Source organism: Equus caballus, chromosome 21 (genome assembly GCF_041296265.1).
Source record: "Equus caballus isolate H_3958 breed thoroughbred chromosome 21, TB-T2T, whole genome shotgun sequence".
Classification (NCBI taxonomy): Eukaryota; Metazoa; Chordata; class Mammalia; order Perissodactyla; family Equidae; genus Equus; species Equus caballus.
In genome coordinates, this window is record NC_091704.1 from 15,977,168 (window position 1) to 15,994,585 (window position 17,418).

General features: G+C 53.8%; 1 protein-coding gene across 1 annotated transcript; it reads right to left on the minus strand.

Annotated features, from left to right (window-relative positions):
- Positions 1-6,946, minus strand: CIB3 (calcium and integrin binding family member 3). The gene is made up of 7 exons (XM_023625366.2): positions 5,905-6,946; positions 5,391-5,517; positions 5,161-5,195; positions 3,427-3,538; positions 2,478-2,625; positions 1,308-1,503; positions 1-359 (listed from the first exon to the last, which is right to left on the minus strand). Exons 2-7 carry the CDS (start codon positions 5,439-5,441, stop codon positions 338-340), a joined length of 564 nt encoding a protein of 187 aa, XP_023481134.1. The 5' UTR covers positions 5,442-5,517; positions 5,905-6,946; the 3' UTR covers positions 1-337.
- Between the last annotated feature and the right edge of the window lie 10,472 nt (positions 6,947-17,418).

Consider the following 17,418-nt stretch of genomic DNA (forward strand, 5'->3'; position numbering starts at 1 on the left):
CTGTATGACTCCACTCATAGGTGGAAGTTAATATATAGACAAAGACAACTGACTGGTGGTTACCAGGGGAAAGGGGGGGGTGGGGGGAGGGCACTAAGGGTGAAGTGGTGTACCCACATCATGACTAACAATAACGTACAACTGTAATTTCACAAGGTTGTTAACTATCATAATCTTAATAATAATTTTTTTTTTTAAATATGGAATACACGTCCTCCTGGCCAGCGTGCGAGCGCAGCGTTTATTCCCAGAGTGAGAGGGACCTCCCGCGGGCGAGGGCCTCCGCCGCTCCTCCTCCTCCTCCTCCTCCTCCTCCTCCTCCTCCTCCTCGGCGCGCTCAGATGCGGATGTGGAAGGTGCTGTGCGAAGGAGGAGGGGGTCCGTGTCAGCGGACGCCCGGCGCCCCACCCCGCGCGCTCCTCTCCCCGCCCCTCAGCCGACGGCCGCGGGGCCAGAGCACAGCTCTGTGGGTGCGAGTGTGCGTCCGGGCTGCACGCCAGACTTGCTGTGGCACTCTGAGTGGGCGGCTGCCCCTCTCTGAGCCTCAGCGTCCTCCCCGTAAGGCGGGGGCCACAGCTGTCTGTCCTTCAAGGTCTGCGATGAGGGCCGGGGGCGGCCGTGCGGGCGGGACGCCGGAGGGCGCCAGGCTGCTGTCAGCACGCACGTCTCCACCCGCCAGGGGACAGCGCGCCTCCCGGGGCGGAGCCAGGAGGCCCTGTGCGCGCCGCGCGGGCTGCCTCAGTGGGCCGCTGTGCTCGGGGAGGGCCGGGCCGCGGACCCTGCCGCCTGCGCCCTGCGGCCCAGGGCAGCCCCGACGACACGCGCACGCGGGCGAGGCTGTGCGCCAAGAGCACCACTGACGGGCGTGGAAACGTGCGCCTCACGTCACTGTCGTCCGTCTCGAGTGCTATTATTGATTTTTCCCCAACCACTTAAAAATGTAAAATCCAGCTCACGGGACGTACAAACACAGGCGGCAGACCACTTCCTACGTTAACTCACTTAATGCCCACCGTCGGCCGCACGGTGGGGCTCTGGTTCTCCCCGGGGCTGCCAAGTACAGCTGTGCAGTCTGTTCACTGCAGTGTTCACGCAAGTGAGGGCTGAAGTCCAGCCGTGTTCCACCCGCAAAGAGCCGTGTCCACTCACAGGAGGTGCCCACGGGGCCCCTCATTATCCCCATTTTAAAGATGCAAGGACCGAGGCCAGAGAGGTTGGGAAAGTTCCCCAAGGTCACAAATGGGGTCTGCACTGCCTGGTGAGGCCCTCCGGGCGGGCGGCTGGGGCGCGGCGGCGAGGAGCCTCACCTGAGGAAGTCGGGCGCCCGCAGGATCACGTGCTGGAAGTCGTCCAGGGACAGCCGCCCGTCGTGGTCCGCGTCGGCCTCGTCCAGCACCTTCTCACACACCAGGCTCACCTCCTCGGCGCTCAGCTCGCCCCGCGTCAGCTTGGTCACCGTCTGCTCCAGGTCCCACGCGCAGATGTAGTCGTCGTCGTTAAAGTCTGCAGGACTGAGGGGGTCACGGGGTGGGGGCACAGCGGGTGGCAGGCAGGCTGGGCCAGCCGTGGGCACACTCGTCCCCATGTTAGGAGGAAACTGAGGCACTGGAGGGAACCCAAGACCCTGTGGGGAAAGCTGGGTCTTGCTTTGGAATCAGGCAGGGACCTCCTGGGAGGTCATTCATTCACACAACAAGCATTAATGGAGCACCTACTATCTGCCAGGCATGTGTACCTGTGTTTCATTCATTCACTCAACAAGTATTTATGGCGTGCCTACTGTGTGCCACGCACTGGGATACATTTTTATTCACTCAACAAGTATTTAGTGAGCGCCTACTATGTGCCTAGCACTGGGATAGATTTTCATTCAACAGGTATTTATTGAGCACCTACTACGTGCCAGGCACACTAACTGTTTTTCATTCATTCATTCACTCAACAAGTGTTCGCTGAGCACCGACTGTGTGCCAGGCGCGGGAGACAGATGATGGACAAGCCAGACACCGAGGCTGCCCTCGGGCCTCCTCAGCGAGAAGGGCGGCGAGAAGGGAACAGGTGACAGGAGGAAATTCAGCAGCCCAGCTCCCGCCGGGGGGCGACAGGACGCGGGCTGGAGAGTGGCCGGCGGGGCCGCTGTCGGCGGCGACATGAGGGCGGGGAGGCGGGGACACGGGGGCGGTCGCGGCCCGCAGGCAGGTGGAGGGGCGGGGGCGCGGGGGACGCGGGGGGCTCGGGCAGAGGGGCGGGGCCCGCGGGCGGAGGGGCGCGGGTGCGCGGGCGGAGGGGCGGGGGGGGGTGCGCGGGCGGAGGGGCGGGCGGAGGGGCGGGGGGGGTGCGCGGGCGGAGGGGCGGGGGGGGGTGCGCGGGCGGAGGGGCGGGGTGCGCGGGCGGAGGGGGGCGGCCGCGGGCTGGGCATCGGAGACTCGAGGCGACACCCCCGCCCCGCTTCCTCCCGCCCCCGCCGCCCCGCGCACCGTAGATCTTAAAAGCGTAGTAGGCTTTGAGGTCGCGGGGGGCCATTTCGCTCATCACGGAGAACATGTCCAGGAAGTTGTCCAAGGTCATGTGGCCGTCCCCGTCCTCGGAGAAGACCTGTGCGATGCGCTGGCGGAAGGGGTTGTCCTGGGGGCGGGAGGCCGGGGGCGCCTGAGCGGGCCGGGCTCACGCGGTCCCCCTCGCGGCTCCCTCGGCCCTGGAACCCCCGCCCGCGCGCTCGAGTCCGCTCGCCTGGCCGTCGCCGGCTCCGGTGCGCGCGGGGCTCAGCGGACCCATCGAGGCTGTCCTAGGAGTCCCCTGAAAAGTCGGGGTGCTTCTTCTGGGGCAGCGCTGCCCGGGGAAAGCGGGGGCCGCGGGGGCTTCCTTCACTCCCTCGGGAAGGCAGGCCGCCTCCTCCCGGCAGGAGCCGGGCCGGGACCCCAGCGCACATCCTCGCTCCGGGCCCCTGCGTCCGGCCGTGCCCGAAGGGGGCCGGACCTGCCCCTGGGTCTCCTGCTCTGTGATCCAAGCCGTTCAGTCCCTCCCGAGTGAGGTTTTTGTCCCTCGAGATAAATAGTGTCTGCTCACAGTCACTCGTCCCACAAGTGCCCCCCGGAGGCACGAAGCACGCGTCAAACCCCCGGCTGAGAAGAAGGCGGACTCGTAGCTCCTACTGTGAAAAGAACTAACGTCCCGGGGGCTTGCCACGCAGCCGGCCCTGCGCTGAGCCCTCCACCTGCGTTATCTCACCTCATCTTCCCAACAACCCAGGGTTTGAATCCTGTCTCTGTCACGTCCTGGCTGTGTGGCCCTGAACAAGTGTGTTAACCTCTCTGAACCTGGGTTTCTTCATCTGTAAAATGGGAATAATTGCAGCACCCATCTTATAGGAATGCGGCAAGGGCCATCCATCCTGTGTGTCCTGGCCTGCCACACGGCTGGGCATACCTTCAGCTCAGGCATGCTGCTGATGAGCTCGTAGGGCACCTTCACGTCGGGGCTGCTGGTGTAGTCCAGAGGGACGAGCTGGGGGGCCAGGTCCTGGTAGCGATAGAAGAGCCTGGTGTGGGAGGGAGATGCCGGGAAGAGCTGCGCGGTGGGAGCGGGGATGCCTCTGCTCTCTCGCCCTCGCAGCAGCTCGGTCTCTGCTGAAGGATGCTGGGTCCTCAAGAGCCATCGACCCTGGGCCCAGCCTTGCAGTAGACAGAGCCAGACACAGGCACTTCCATCCCCCGGGGACAGGGCCAAGGTGGAGAGAGGGCCCCAGAGCTAGGGGCAACTCCGGTGGGAAAACAAGCCAGGGAGGAGGAGGGACTCCTGACAGCGGGTCACAGATGCTGGGCTTCCAGGCTAAGCAGGAGCTCACTGGGCAGAGGGGATGACAGAGGGGGTGCGCCTCGGCCAGGTGTCTCACCGAGCGTCCAGAGACTCTGAGCTAGTGGATGCCTCTCTGGGCGTCATCGTGTTGTCAGCAAGAGCCCGTCCTAAAGACCCCTGTCCTCACACTCTCCTTCTCTCCCTTGTGGGAGACAGGGCGCCCTCCACAGGGCGGAGCGGAAACAAAGGCTCTTCTCAGAGTGAATGAAAGGCACTTTGCAAAACACCAAATACCACCTCCATCCCTGGGTGGTGAGGCCCGCACCTGGTGACCCCTGGCTCCCTGGGGGTGTGCTGAGCGCAGGCTTCAGAGACCCCAGGTCAGAATCCCCGAGCTGCTGGGGACTGTCTCTGAGGGGCCAGGAGCCGCTGGCGCGTTGATGGCTGGGGACTCGAGGAGGGGGCACCTGGAATTGCGGCCCTGACCACACGGCCCCGTCTGCGTCTCCTCAGGGAACGGCCTGGCTGTAGGTTTCTGTGTGGCCTTGAGCAGTCCCTCTCCCCCTCTGAGCCTCCGTGAGTCTATCTGACCAGAAAGAAGCTTGGGACAGACGGAATGTCGGCCCTGAAACTTCTTGGGGCCCTGTCCATCTGCAGAGCAGAGTCAGCCTCCCAGCCTGAGCCTCAGTTTCCCCATCAGTAATCCGATCGCAATGGCCAGTGTGACCCTGCGAGCTGTCCTCGCCCAGACAATGGGGCTCGCTGGCAAAAGGTGTGCCCATCAATAATGGATGCCCCGTGCCCACACGACTGGGGCCTTGGCCCCGATCACGCTGCGGCTGAACCCCGGCCAGCTTGGGTTTCACAGCTCCAAGTTCATGGGTCGGGGCCTCTGGACAATGGCTCCGTGGGCTGAGCGATGACGTGGGATACCCGTCTATACCTGTCTCGCTTGTGCCAGGGGCCTGCAGCAGCTTCAGGCCACCTCCCCACCCCCTGGCCTTGACGCCAACCCCACAGCCAGAGCTGGCTCTGGCCTCTGCCCTTGGCGTCCCAGTCTCCCGTCCCAGCCTCTCCACGCCAGCCTGGGGGACCTGTCTGACACACTGACCCGTCTCTCCCCAGCTCGCACTCTCTGGGGCTCCCACCACCCTCGAGAGAAAGCCCAAGCTCATCAGCCTAGAGGTGTGACGAGATGACAAGATGGGACTGCCCGCCCTCCCCAGCTCCGCCCGCGTCCCCTGACCAGCCTGCCATCCCCCATTGGCAGTTTAACCACCACGAAGCCCTGAGCCCTGTCACTCAGCAGAGCCTCCGGTGAGGAGCAGAGTTGCTCAGACCTTCCTCCCCGCTCCACAGACTGACCTCATGATCTCCTTCCTCGTGAAGAAGGTGCAGTCCTGCGGACAGAGAAGCTGGCTGCCCGGGCCGCCGCGGCCACCTGCCCTCCCTCAGTGGGCCGCCTCCGCCCGGGGCTGCGCCCAGAGCTGCCCCAGGACCCCTGCCGCCAGCCGCCTGGGAGGAAGTGTGCTGACCCCGGCGCTCAGGCCAGGCCAAGGCTGCCAGACCCACCAGGGCCCGGCTGCTGTCCCTACCTGATACGCTTCCAGCTGCTCGTGAGTGAAAACGGCCGGCTTGTTGCCCATGGTGAGCCCGCTGCCAGGACCCGGGACAGGCTCTGGAGGCCCCGCTCTCCTCAGGGCCACACCAGCTGCCAGGCTGCTGCGCATCAGCGTGTGGGCAAATCTCCCTGCCCTGGCTGTCACCTGCCCACCCGCCTGTCACCCCCAGCCTAGGGAGAATCAAGTTACAGCTGGGCTCTCTGGGCAACAGCCCGAGGATGTCCACGGCCACCGGGGCAAGAAGAAGGGCTGTGAGAGGTCACAGGGCAGCCCTCGGTGGGGAGACCACACCTACCACTAAGATAGGTGTGCGGGGGTCTGGGGCACCTCCCAGAGATGGGCAGGGTGGCGGAGAGGCTGCGAGCACACCCCAGCTCAAATTCCAGCTCTCCCCCAACCCCGCTGGCTGTGTGGCCTTCGCTGTGTGGCCAAGTCAGCTGACGTCTCTGAGTCTCATTTGTAAGATGGAAATCACATTAGTACCTACCTCACGGAGTCGCTCTGAAGATCTAACGAGATCGTTAAGACAATCAAAAAAAAAAAAAAAACAGTGGCTATAAGCTTGTTCTAGGCTCTGGGAGCACAATAGTGAACACGCTAGATGAGCTGTGCACTGGACACGATGATGATGATGATGATGATGTTATGGCTTGAGATAAGCAATCCACAGGCTTAGTTTGAGAAACAGTGGGTTAAATAACACCAGAGTTCTTTATTGCACGACTTGTCAGAGCCTTTACTATGCAATGTGCACCAAGCATCCTCCAGGGGTAGATACAAAGTAGCAGCTGCCAACCTCATTGAGACCCAGAATCCTCTGTGCAGAACACGTTGGATTCCAAAGTCCTGAGCCTGGTGCTCAGTGCCCTTGTTCTGAGTCTTGCCTCTTTCCACTTTCCCCTCTGCTCAGATTTTTCCAGCCCTGCACCCCGAGTTCCTTGAGCCACTCTTTGCCCTCGGCCTCTGCCCAGCGTGTGAAGCCTATTGTCAGGTGTGACTGTGGTTAGGCTTCAAAGACCCCCGAGGATGATTTGGTAAAAAACTGATGAGACAAAGTATTGGCGACTATGTGGAGCGACTGGAAGTCTTATCTTGCCGGTGGCGCTGCAGAACGGTGTGGCCTCTCCGGAGGCCGGGTTGGCGGTTTCTTGTAAAGTTAGACGCACTCGTTACTCAGCCGGCCCCCGGGTACCTACCCGAGAAACGAGAACCGGGTCGCACGGGACCCTGCACTTGCCCACCGGATGGACAGAATACTTGCAAATCATATTGCTGACAAGAGACTGGTCTCCAGAATCTATAAAAAACTCCTACAAGTCTACAGTAAAAAGACAAATAATGCAAGAAAAAATGGGCAAAGCCTGGGGGCAGAGCGGGAGGCCTAGTTGGAGCAAAGAGGATGTTGAGGGTGTGAAGTCACCCTGCGTGAGGCCGTACCGATGGGTATACGCCAGTTCACATCTGTTGAAACCGACCCGGAGAACGCGGACTGCGCGCTGTGCACGCTGGGCGCCGCCGCGGCGGTGAGCGTTCATCGACTGCAACAAGTGCCCCGCGTGGCGGGATGTGGAGAGGGCGAGAGGCTGCGCGGGGGCGGGCGGGGGCGGGGGCAGGGACGCTATGGGAAAGCTCTGTGCCTTCCTCAAATTTGCTGTGAACCTAAAACTGCTCTGAAAATAAAGTCTATTAAAACAAAACAAAACAGGTAACGGATTCGAATAGACAAGTCTCCGAAGAAGACCCACGAATGGCCAAGAAGCCCCTGGGGAGATGCTCCCCGTCATTCGTCATCGGGAAATGCGAGTCAGAACCACAGCGAGATGCCTCCTCACACGCACAGGGGTGGCCGTGATAGAAAGATGGACAAGAACAAGTGCTGGAGAGGACGTGGGGAAGCTGGGGCCTCGTCCGCGCGGTGGCAGTGCACACTGGGACAACTCTTTGGAAAACAATTCAGCAGTTCTTTAAAGAGTTCAGCGTGGAGGGGCCGGCTCCATGGCCGAGTGGTTAAGTTTGCGCGCTCCGCTGCAGCGGCCCAGGGTTTGGATCCTGGGCGCCGAAATGGCACCGCTCGTCAGGCCACGTTGAGGCGGCTCCCACATCCCACAACTAGAAGGACGTGCAACTAAAATATACAACTGTGTACAGGGGGGGGTTGGGGAGATAAAAAAAAAAAGATTGGCAACAGTTGTTAGCCCAGGTGCCAATCTTTAAAAAAATAAAAAAATAAAAAATAAAAAATAAATTTTAAAAAAAAGAGTTCAACGTGGAGTTACCACGTGACTCAGTAATTTCCACTCCTATGCATATGCCCGAGGGAACTCAAAATATGTGTCCACATGAAAAGTTATCCATGGGGGCCAGCCCGGTGGTGCAGCCATTAAGTTCACATGTTCCACTTCAGCGGCCCAGGGTTTGCCAGTTCGGATCCCGGGTGCAGACATGGCACCGCTCGGCAAGCCATGCTGAGGCAAGTGCCCCACATATAAAGTAGAGGAAAATGGGCACAGATGTTAGCTCAGGTCCAGTCTTCCTCAGCAAAAAAGGGAAGAGCATTGGCAGTGGATGTCAGGATTAATCTTCCTCAAAAAAAAGAAAGTTAGACATGAATGTTCACAGTAGCATTATCCATAATAGCCAAAATGTAGAAATAACCCAAATATCCATCAATGAATGAATGGATAACAAAACTTTGGCATATTCACACAATGGAATATTACTCAACCCGGAAAAGGAACAAAGCTCTGACATGCACTACACCATGGATGAACCTCAAAAACCTCATGTTGAGTGAGAGAAACCAGACATAGAAGGAAACAGTGTGTGAGATTCCAAATATGCATGAATGTCCAGAACAGGCAAATCCGTGGGACAGACAGCAGATTGGTGGGTGCCATGGGCTGGGGGAGGGGGATGGGGAATGACACAGGGACGGGGGTCTCCTTTTGTGGTGATGGAATGTTCTGGAACTAGATAGAGGTGATGGTTGCATAATTCTGTGAATGTGCTAAGTGTCACTGAATTATGCACTTGAAAGGGTGACTTTTATAGTACGAGAATTATATCTCAAGTTTTTAAACAAAAATTGTATGTGAATGTTTCTGGCAGACTTGCCAAAAACTGGAAACAACCCCAATGTCCCTCACCTGGGGAATGGACAAACATACTGTGGCCCATCCGTATAATAGAAAACTATGTAGCCATGAAAAGGAATGAAGTGTTGATCTCCCAACGTGAGTCTCAAATGCGTTATGCTGAGTGAAGGGAGCCAGACCCGAGAGGCTGCCTGCTGGATGCCTGCGTTCATATGCCATCCTCAGAAAGACAGAACCACGAGGACAGAAGACAGATCAGCTGTTGCCAGGGGCCGGGGGTGGGTAACGAGAGAATTTTGCCGTGATGATGGAACTGTTCTGTCTTGATTGTTGTGTTGGTTACAGGGCTGTATTCATTTGTCAAAAGTCATAATACTGTGCACCAAAAAGGATGAATTTTCTTGCATGTAAACACATTTTCCGAAATGAAGGCAATAACGAAAGGACTTAAGACACCTCCGTGCCCTCCGCTGCCTCACGGTTGAAGTCCAGATTCCTCTGCTTGACCCCATCAGACGCTTTGTGATTTTGTTGTATACCCTCCATCAACAATGAATTATGCAGCCCTACTGTGTGCCAGGCACTGGCCCAGGGCCTGGTAATACATCGGTGAACAAAACCAAGTTCCTGCTCTCGTGGAGCGCACATTCCAGCGCACGAACAACCCTATAAATACATGATTAGTCAGGAGCGCTAAGTTCTAGGAAGAAAACTAAAACAGGGAAGGATGGACAGAGATGAGTGTGGGCTATATAGATTGGGAAAGGAAGGCACCTCTGATGGGGTGACATTTGAGTAGTGACTGGAAGGAAATGAGAGAATAAGCTGATAGGAAGAGAGTCATGGGCAGTGGGAACAGCAAGTGCAAAGGCCCCGAGGCTGGAGTAAGCTTGACATGTTTGAGGGAGGGCAAGGTGGCCTGGTGCTGTGCCAGGGCTCAACAAGCCCTAATTACAATGATTAAGCTGCCACTATGGGCTGCTTCTTTGACACCCCAGCTCCAACGATGGGTTGTTTTGTTTTGTTTTGCTTTTGCATTTCCAAGAAATCGTTTTTATCTTTGTATGGATCAATTCCAGCTTATTTTGATGAACAATAGGCAGCAATGCTTCTTATAACATCTAGAACTTAGAATCATAATAATAACAATACTGCACCTCGCTAATCATCAGGGAAATGCAAATCAAAACCACAGTGAGATACCACCTCCCCCATCAGGTTGGCTCTTGTTAAAAAACAAAAGATGACAAGTGTTGGTGAAGATGGGGAGAAGTTTGAACGCTTGCTCGCTGTTAGCGGAAATGTGAAATGATGCTCCACTGTAGAAAACAGAATGGAGGTTCCTCAAAACAGTAAAAGAAGAACCACGGTGCAACCCAGCAATTCCACCTCTGGCTATTCGCCCAAAAGAACTGACAGCAGGATCTTGAAGAGATGTTAGCGTTCCTATGTCCCTTGCAGCATTTTTCACAATACCCAAGATACGGAAACAGCCTGAGTGTCTGTTGATGGGAGAGTGGATAAAGGAAATGTGGTATGTTCCGTGGAATGTTATTCAGCCTTTCAAAAGAAGGAAATTCTGCAACATCCAACAGCATGGGTAGCCGTTGATGACATGTGCTAAGCGAGACGAGCCCATCACAGAAACACAAAGACTGCATGATTGCATTTATGTGAGATAGCGGAAACAGCCCTGTCCCCAGAAGCAGAGGGTAGGATGGTGGCTGGCAGGGGCTTCGGGGAGGAGGGCATGGGGGTCTGCTCGTCGAGGGGTGCAAGGCTCCAGGCAGGCAAGACAAACAAGCTCTTGAGATCTGCTGGACAACGTTGTATGCATAGCCAACAGTAATGTACTGTTCACTTAAACATTGGTGAAGTGAGTAGATCTCACATTAAATGTTCTTACCACAATAAAATAAAATTAAAAAATGAAACATGAAACTACCATATGACCCAGTACTTGCATTTTGGGGCAGTCCCAGAGAAATGAAAATTTATGTTCACACAAAATCCTGTAATGGATGTTTTATTCATAATAGCCCCAAACAGGAAACAACCCATGTGTCCTTCAACAGGCGATTAGTTAAACAAATTGGTACATCCATAGCAGGGAATGCCAACTTGGGTGAATCTCCAGGGAATCGTGCCAAGTGAAAAAAAGCCAGCCCTAAGAGGTTATATACTGTATGATTCCATTTGTACAACATTCTTTTTTTTTTCTTAAAGATTGGCACCTGAGCTAACAACTGTTGCCAATCTTCTTTTTTTTTCTTTCTGCTTTTTCTCCCCAAATCCCCCGAGTGCATAGTTGTATATTTTAGTGGTGGGTCCTTCTAGTTGTGGCATGTGGGACGCCGCCTCAGCGTGGCCTGATGAGCGGTGCCATGTCCACGCCCAGGATCCGAACCCGTGAAACCCTGGGCCGCTGAAGCGGAGCACAAGCACTTAACCACTTGGCTACGGGCTGGCCCCTGCAACATTCTTAAATAATAAAATTACGGAAATAGAGAACACGTTGCTGCCAGTGTGCAGGGACCAGCTGGGGTCTGGTGAGTGTGGGTGTAAAAGTGCAACAAGAGGGATCTTTGTGAGGATGCACTGTTCTGTATCTTTCGTGTAGCAATATCAGTATCCTGATTGTGATTCTGTACTAGAGTTTTGCAAGATATTACCATTGAGGGAAACCAGGTAAGGACATGGGTATATGGACTCTTTCCATATTAGTTCTTAAAACTACATGTGAACCTCCAATTCTCTCAAATTTAAAGTTTAATGTATGCTTCTCATCCATTCAAAGTGTCAACTTAAAAAGCAAATTTGCTTTTAAAATGAGTTTATTTGAGAATAGCCAAAAGAATTGCAATTCTGGCTGTGCATGCTGTGGCAGACCACAGGCAAATCCAGAAAGAAATGAGGGGAGCTGCTTTTATAGGGAAAAAGGGGGAGCAGAGAGGGGCTGTTTAAAGGAAAATCCACTGGAGGAAAGTGACAGTTCAGGGGACAACGGCTTTTCATTGGCTGGGCTGTGGTTTTTCTCATTGGCTGGGCTGTGGCATTTCTCATTGGCTGGGCTGTGGCGTTTCTCATTGGCTGGGCTGTGGGGTTTCTCATTGGCTGGGTTGTTGCAGCCAGGAGAAGAATCTTCCTTCAGTAATAAAGTAGTTGTACTTCCAATCCAAGATGCAAATGTGCCTCTCTTCCTGTTTGCTGTAACTGACGATGTGTGATGGGGGTGAGAGCGCCCCCTACAGGCCTTCCCGGTTCCAATTTAGTTAGGGTTTCTTTTTTAATTTCCACAAAAGACACTTTCTGTTCCACATTTTAATATCTCTAAAATCAAGATGCCTCTCACAAGTGTTCTTGGCATGTTCTTATTGCCTCTGCATGCACACACACATTAAAAGCATCAGCTTCAAAACTCACAGTACAGGGGCCAGTGGCGGGAAGAAAATCTTCCAGGATGTGGGGAGTGGGGTGTGGAATTCCACCTGCTTAGCCACATTCCTAAAGTAGGAGTCCACAGTTTGCCAGCTTGATCTCATTGCAAGGCTGGCTGAAAAGCCCAGCTCTAGCCCTACTTCATTCTTTTACAGATTCTTTTTTTCCTAATAAACTTTTAATTTTGGAATAATTTGTTGAATTTATAGAAAAGTTGCAAAGATGACGTGGAGAGTTTCCATGGACTCTCCACCCAGCTTCCCCTAACGTCAACATCTCACTAAGAAGTTGACATTGTACATTAATAGTAACTAAACTCCAGGTTTTATTCAGGAGTATTCTGGAATGTTTCATCACTTTTCTCAGTAACGTCTTCCCTCTTTTTAAATTCCTTTATTTTCATAAGTACAAGCAAATTTTAACTTGTGTCCAAAGCATTGGTTTCACCAACCAAATTTATCCCAGTAATCTTTTTTATTATTGTGGTAAAATATACACAACATAAAATTTACCACTTTAACCTTTTTTCAGTGCACAGTTTAGTGGCATTAAGTACATTCACATTATTGCACAACCATCACCTCCAGAAATTTTTCATTTCGAAAAACTGAAACTCTATACCCATCAAACAACTCCCCACCGCCCCTGCCCCAGCCCGTCAACCACCCTTCTACTTTCCGCCTCAAGAATTTGCCTATTCTAGGTACCTCATTTGGGTGGAATCATGCGATGTTTGTCCTTTTGTGTCTGGCTTATTTTGCTGAGCACAGTGTCCTCACGGTTCGTCCACACTGTGGTGCGCGTCAGCGTGTGGAGCGTGACTCTTTAAGGCCGAGTACTATTTCGTCGTGTGGACGGACCGCATTGCGTTCATCCGTTCACCCCGGTGGACACTCGGGCTCCCCCATTCGGTGGTTGTGAACACGCGTGGGCACTGCAGTAAGGGTCTTCCTTCCGTGCCGGGATCCCACAGTGCATTTGGTGGTTGTGTCTCCCTTGGCTCCTAATCGTCAGTCTTTTTTTTTTTTTTTTTTAAGTTTCTTTTTTTTTCATGACCTTAATAGTCTTAAGGAGTGCCAGCCAGGAACTTTGTACAATGTCCCTCCTTTTGATTTGTCTGACATTTTCTCATGGTTGGACTGGATTTATTTGGGGGGGGGGGGGGGCGGGAGGGTAAAGACCTCAGAGGTGAGGTGCCCTCGTCGTGGCATCATACCAAGGGCTGCTTAATAGCTACATGATGTCGCTTGACCTTGATAGCCAGGGAAAGGCAGTGCTTGGCACGGTTAGGAGTATCTAATAAAAATCTCAGTGCATCTAAATCTCAAGACTCTTTAAATGGATATAAAATAAAAATTTTAAGCGAGGAAAAGCATTGTGTCGTAGTTTATTTAGTCCTTTCCTCCCTTAGAACAAATTATCAGTGGGGACAATATTATCCTCAATGGGGCAAAAGCTGGTTCGAGGGGGAAGGGGACGAAAAACTTCTTAGATATTTCAATGGTTTGCGGCTCCCGAAAGCTCAACCCTCCCTGACAAAATCTTATTCATCAGGGTTTAACGTCTCTCATTAAATTAAGTTAAATTAAAACGTTCTCTTTAGGGGGTGATAACGAAAAAAAATGGTTGCGAAACACTTTCTTAGAGGTTTATAAAATAGCGACACATCGTTGTAAGATGGCTTTATAGCGTGGTGATCACAGCGAGGATGGAACGCGCAGCGCGGTTTGCATTACAGGTTATGCCTCAGTTCCCTGCCTATAAGATCAGGATGGTTTACGTAACAGGGCAGCTTGAGAGTAAATGAGCCGACCCGTATAAACCCATTTCAAGTATCAGCCGTTGTTGTTGTTGTTATCATCACCATCCCCATTTTATAAAAGAGGAAAGGGAAGCTCAGAGCAGTCAAGCCACTTGCTCCGGGTCACACAGCCTTGGAAGTGCCAGAGAGGAGCTCCAAAGCTGCTGAGTTGGCTGGGCGAGAACAGACGTCCCGGCTGAGTCCGCCCTGTCCCCCCGGGGGAGTTGATTCCGCCGTGGACGGCCCCACGAGCAAACGGCCCGGGCCGGCAGCCCCCTCCGCGGGCGCCAGGAAGCCGCTTCTCTCCGGCGCTCCCGGTGGGTCCCGAGCGCCGCGGCGGCCTGAGGCTGGAGAATCGGGCGGTCGCTGGCTGCCCCCTGCAGGTAGCGCTGGAAAAGGCGGGCACTGCGCCCTCCTGGGTCCAGCCTCCTCTTGATCTGGGGACGCTCGCGGCTTCTCCCTCCTCAAACCCCAACCCCCTCTCCCCGCAGCAGAGTCTGGAAAACTGCGGTTCACATTAAAATGCACAAACGTACAGAAGTGTGGACCCAGCGTTTCCACGGCTACCGGCTCAGGCCGCCTGAGAAAGCTGGCCAAGGCTCGTCGGCGGGTCATGGTCGTGGCTCGAGAGCTTCCCTCGGCCCCGGGACATGCAGTCCCCAAGGGGGCCGGGGGCGGGGTCCCTTCTCCCTGTGAAGAGCGGCGTGACATTTCGCCAAGTGAAAGCTAAGGGAGGAAGCACAGGATCGTGGCAGAGATGGAGAGGGCGGCAGGTACACACTTTGGTGCAGAAAAGAACCAACGCGAGATTGCTCGCCTTTTTGGAAGGAGGTGGGGAGTTTCCAATTGTTTTTGTTGTTTTCTTTTTTCTTTCTTTTAACCGTTTCTGTACCATGTGGCTCTCTGACGTGGGGCACGTGCAGGTACACATTTTTTTAATGTTGGCAGACGATCATGGGAGATTTTAGGTTCCTTCTCTGTTTCCCTCAGTATCGAAAACCCAGTGACATTTTTTTTTACTCAACACAAAAAGCAGACAGAACAGGGGCCGGCAGGGTGGCACAGCGGTTACGTGCACACGTTCCGCTTCGGTTGGCCCAGGGTTCGCCAGTTCAGATCCCAGGTGTGGACCTACACTGCTCATCAAGCCACACTGTGGCAGGCTGCCTCATATAAAGTAGAGGCACGGATGTTAGCTCAGGGCCAGTCCTCAGCAAAAAGCAGAGGATTGGCGGCAGATGTTAGCTGGCGGCTAATCTTGCTCAAAAAAAAAAAAAAATCAGTCACAACATTCTGATAGGAAAAACGGTCAGTGACAAAGCAAGTCTAGAGTAAGATCCCATTTTTATTTTTAAAATTATAGATAATGAAAGACAAATAAAGAAATCAAAATACTAATAGATATTTTTTTTTTCTGAGTGGAAGTGATTTCTACTGTCTTCTCTGGGTTTCTCTGTATTTTTCTGATTACATATTCCACAGTTGATGTTTGTATATCTTTTGTAATCAGGTAAAAATAAATAGATGCACAAGATTGTGAATGTGTTTAACGCCAATGAATTGTACCGTTTAAAATGGTTACCACAGTAAATTTTATGTTATGTGTGTTTTACAATAAGAATAATGTGAGGGAAAAAAAAGGAAAAGAGAGTGTAAGAGACTCTTTCTGCTGCAGAATCACAGAGTATGAAGGAGATGGGACTCCCCCCAACGCAGATGTATTAACAACACGGGCTGTACAACCTGCCTCCAATTCTTGGTCCCTCAACGACCTAAGTGGAAGTCAGCGAGGGGAAGAGGAGCCCGGATGAGGGGACTGGTGGGAATTCAAGAGGCAAGGTGGCCGTGCTGTAAGTGCCTCCCTTTTTTAAGGGAGCTGGTGATAGTGACGCGGAGCAAGGCTGCCCCGGGGAGAAGGCCGAGGTGTTCGGGCCTGCCTGCCAATCGACACCTGACCCGACCAGACTCGTATCCAAAGTTACAGGACCACCCCATAGCCAGACCCCACGTGCACTGACACCTTAAAAACATTTTTTACATGATCTTTCCTCTGTCTTGTAGAGGAATAACTCACATGCCTGTGCCTTATAAATTCAGCCCCACCCTCAACCCATTGCGGCTCTTACTGCCCACGGGCCCAGCCCCGGGCTGCAGCCCTTACTGCCCACGGGCTCCGTCCCCCATGCTGCAGCCCTTACTGCTCACGGGTCCTGTCCCCGTGCTGCAACCCTTCCCTGCCCACGGGCCCTGTCCCCATGCTGCAGCCCTTACCGCTCACGGGTCCTGTCCCTGTGCTGCAACCCTTCCCTGCCCACGGGCCCCGTCCCCGTGCTGCAGCCCTTCCCTGCCCATGGGTCCTGTCCCCATGCTATTCTCTCAATAAAAGAGCACTGTTACCAGACCGTGAAAGTCCAAGAAATCTTTCTTTTGACTCCTTGGCTTGCTGAGCCCCCATCAATAGGATGTTACATGCCACCACCAAGTCTAGAAAGGTGGACTTCAACGGAATGGGAGGGAGAGCTTTGAGATGAGTTCCCTGCTCTTGGAAGGGAATTGACCCAGGCTCACAGGGGACACCTAGAGGACAAGATGTGGGCTGACTAGCTGCGTAAATGCAGAGCCAGGTGCCTGTGCAGGTGTGTTGGGATGGCCTGTGTGAGACTTTCCTGAGCACCAGGAGGTGATCACAGGAGAGTGGGCGTGGGGCCGTGCTGGGTATAACCCAATATGGCTGCCTTGCAGGGAGTGGAGACCTCAGGGGAACGAAGCCATGCTGTCTGCCCAGGGGTTGAAGAAGGTGTTGTGAGCTATCGCCAGAAATAGAGATGTGCATTCCAGGGTTAAGGAACTGCAGGGGAGAGGGAGCCTGCCGGGAACTGCTGAAGCACACGTGGAAAGTTAAGGAGTCAGTGAAGATTGTTGGCCTGAAAAGCCTCACAAGTTTATTCAGCAGTAGCCAAAAGAATTGCAACTCAGGATGTGCATGCTGTGGCAGACCACAGGCAAACCCAACAAACAAGAAAACGGGGTGATGGGTCAGATCGGCGGTGTAGTGTTAAGTTCATGGGCTCCATTTCAGGGGCCGGGGTTTGTGGGTTCTGATCCTGGGCAGGGACCAACACACTGCCCATCAAGTCATGTTGTGGTGGCATCCCACATGCGAAATAGAGGCAGACTGGCACAGATGTTAGCTCAGCAACAATCTTCCTCATCAATCAAAAAAAAAAAAAAAAAGGAAGGGGGAGCTGCCTTCATAGAGAAAAACGGAGAGAAGAGAGGGGCTGTTCTAAAGGAAAATCCACTGGGGGAAAGTAGCACTTCAGGGAGCAACAGCTTCTCATTGGCTGAGTTGTGGTGTTTCTCATTGGCTGGGCTGTGGCATTTCTCATTAGCTGGGCTGTGGGGGTTCTCATTGGCTGGGCTGTGGCGTTTCTCATTGGCTGAGCTGTAGCATTTCTCATTGGCTGAGCTGTGGCGTTTCTCATTGGGTGAGCTGTAGCATTTCTCATTGGCTGGGCTGCAGCGTTTCTCATTGGCTGAGCTGTAGCGTTTCTCATTGGCTGAGCTGTAGCGTTTCTCACTGGCTGAGTTGTGGTGTTTCTCATTGGCTGGGCTGTGGCATTTCTCATTAGCTGGGCTGTGGGGGTTCTCATTGGCTGGGCTGTGG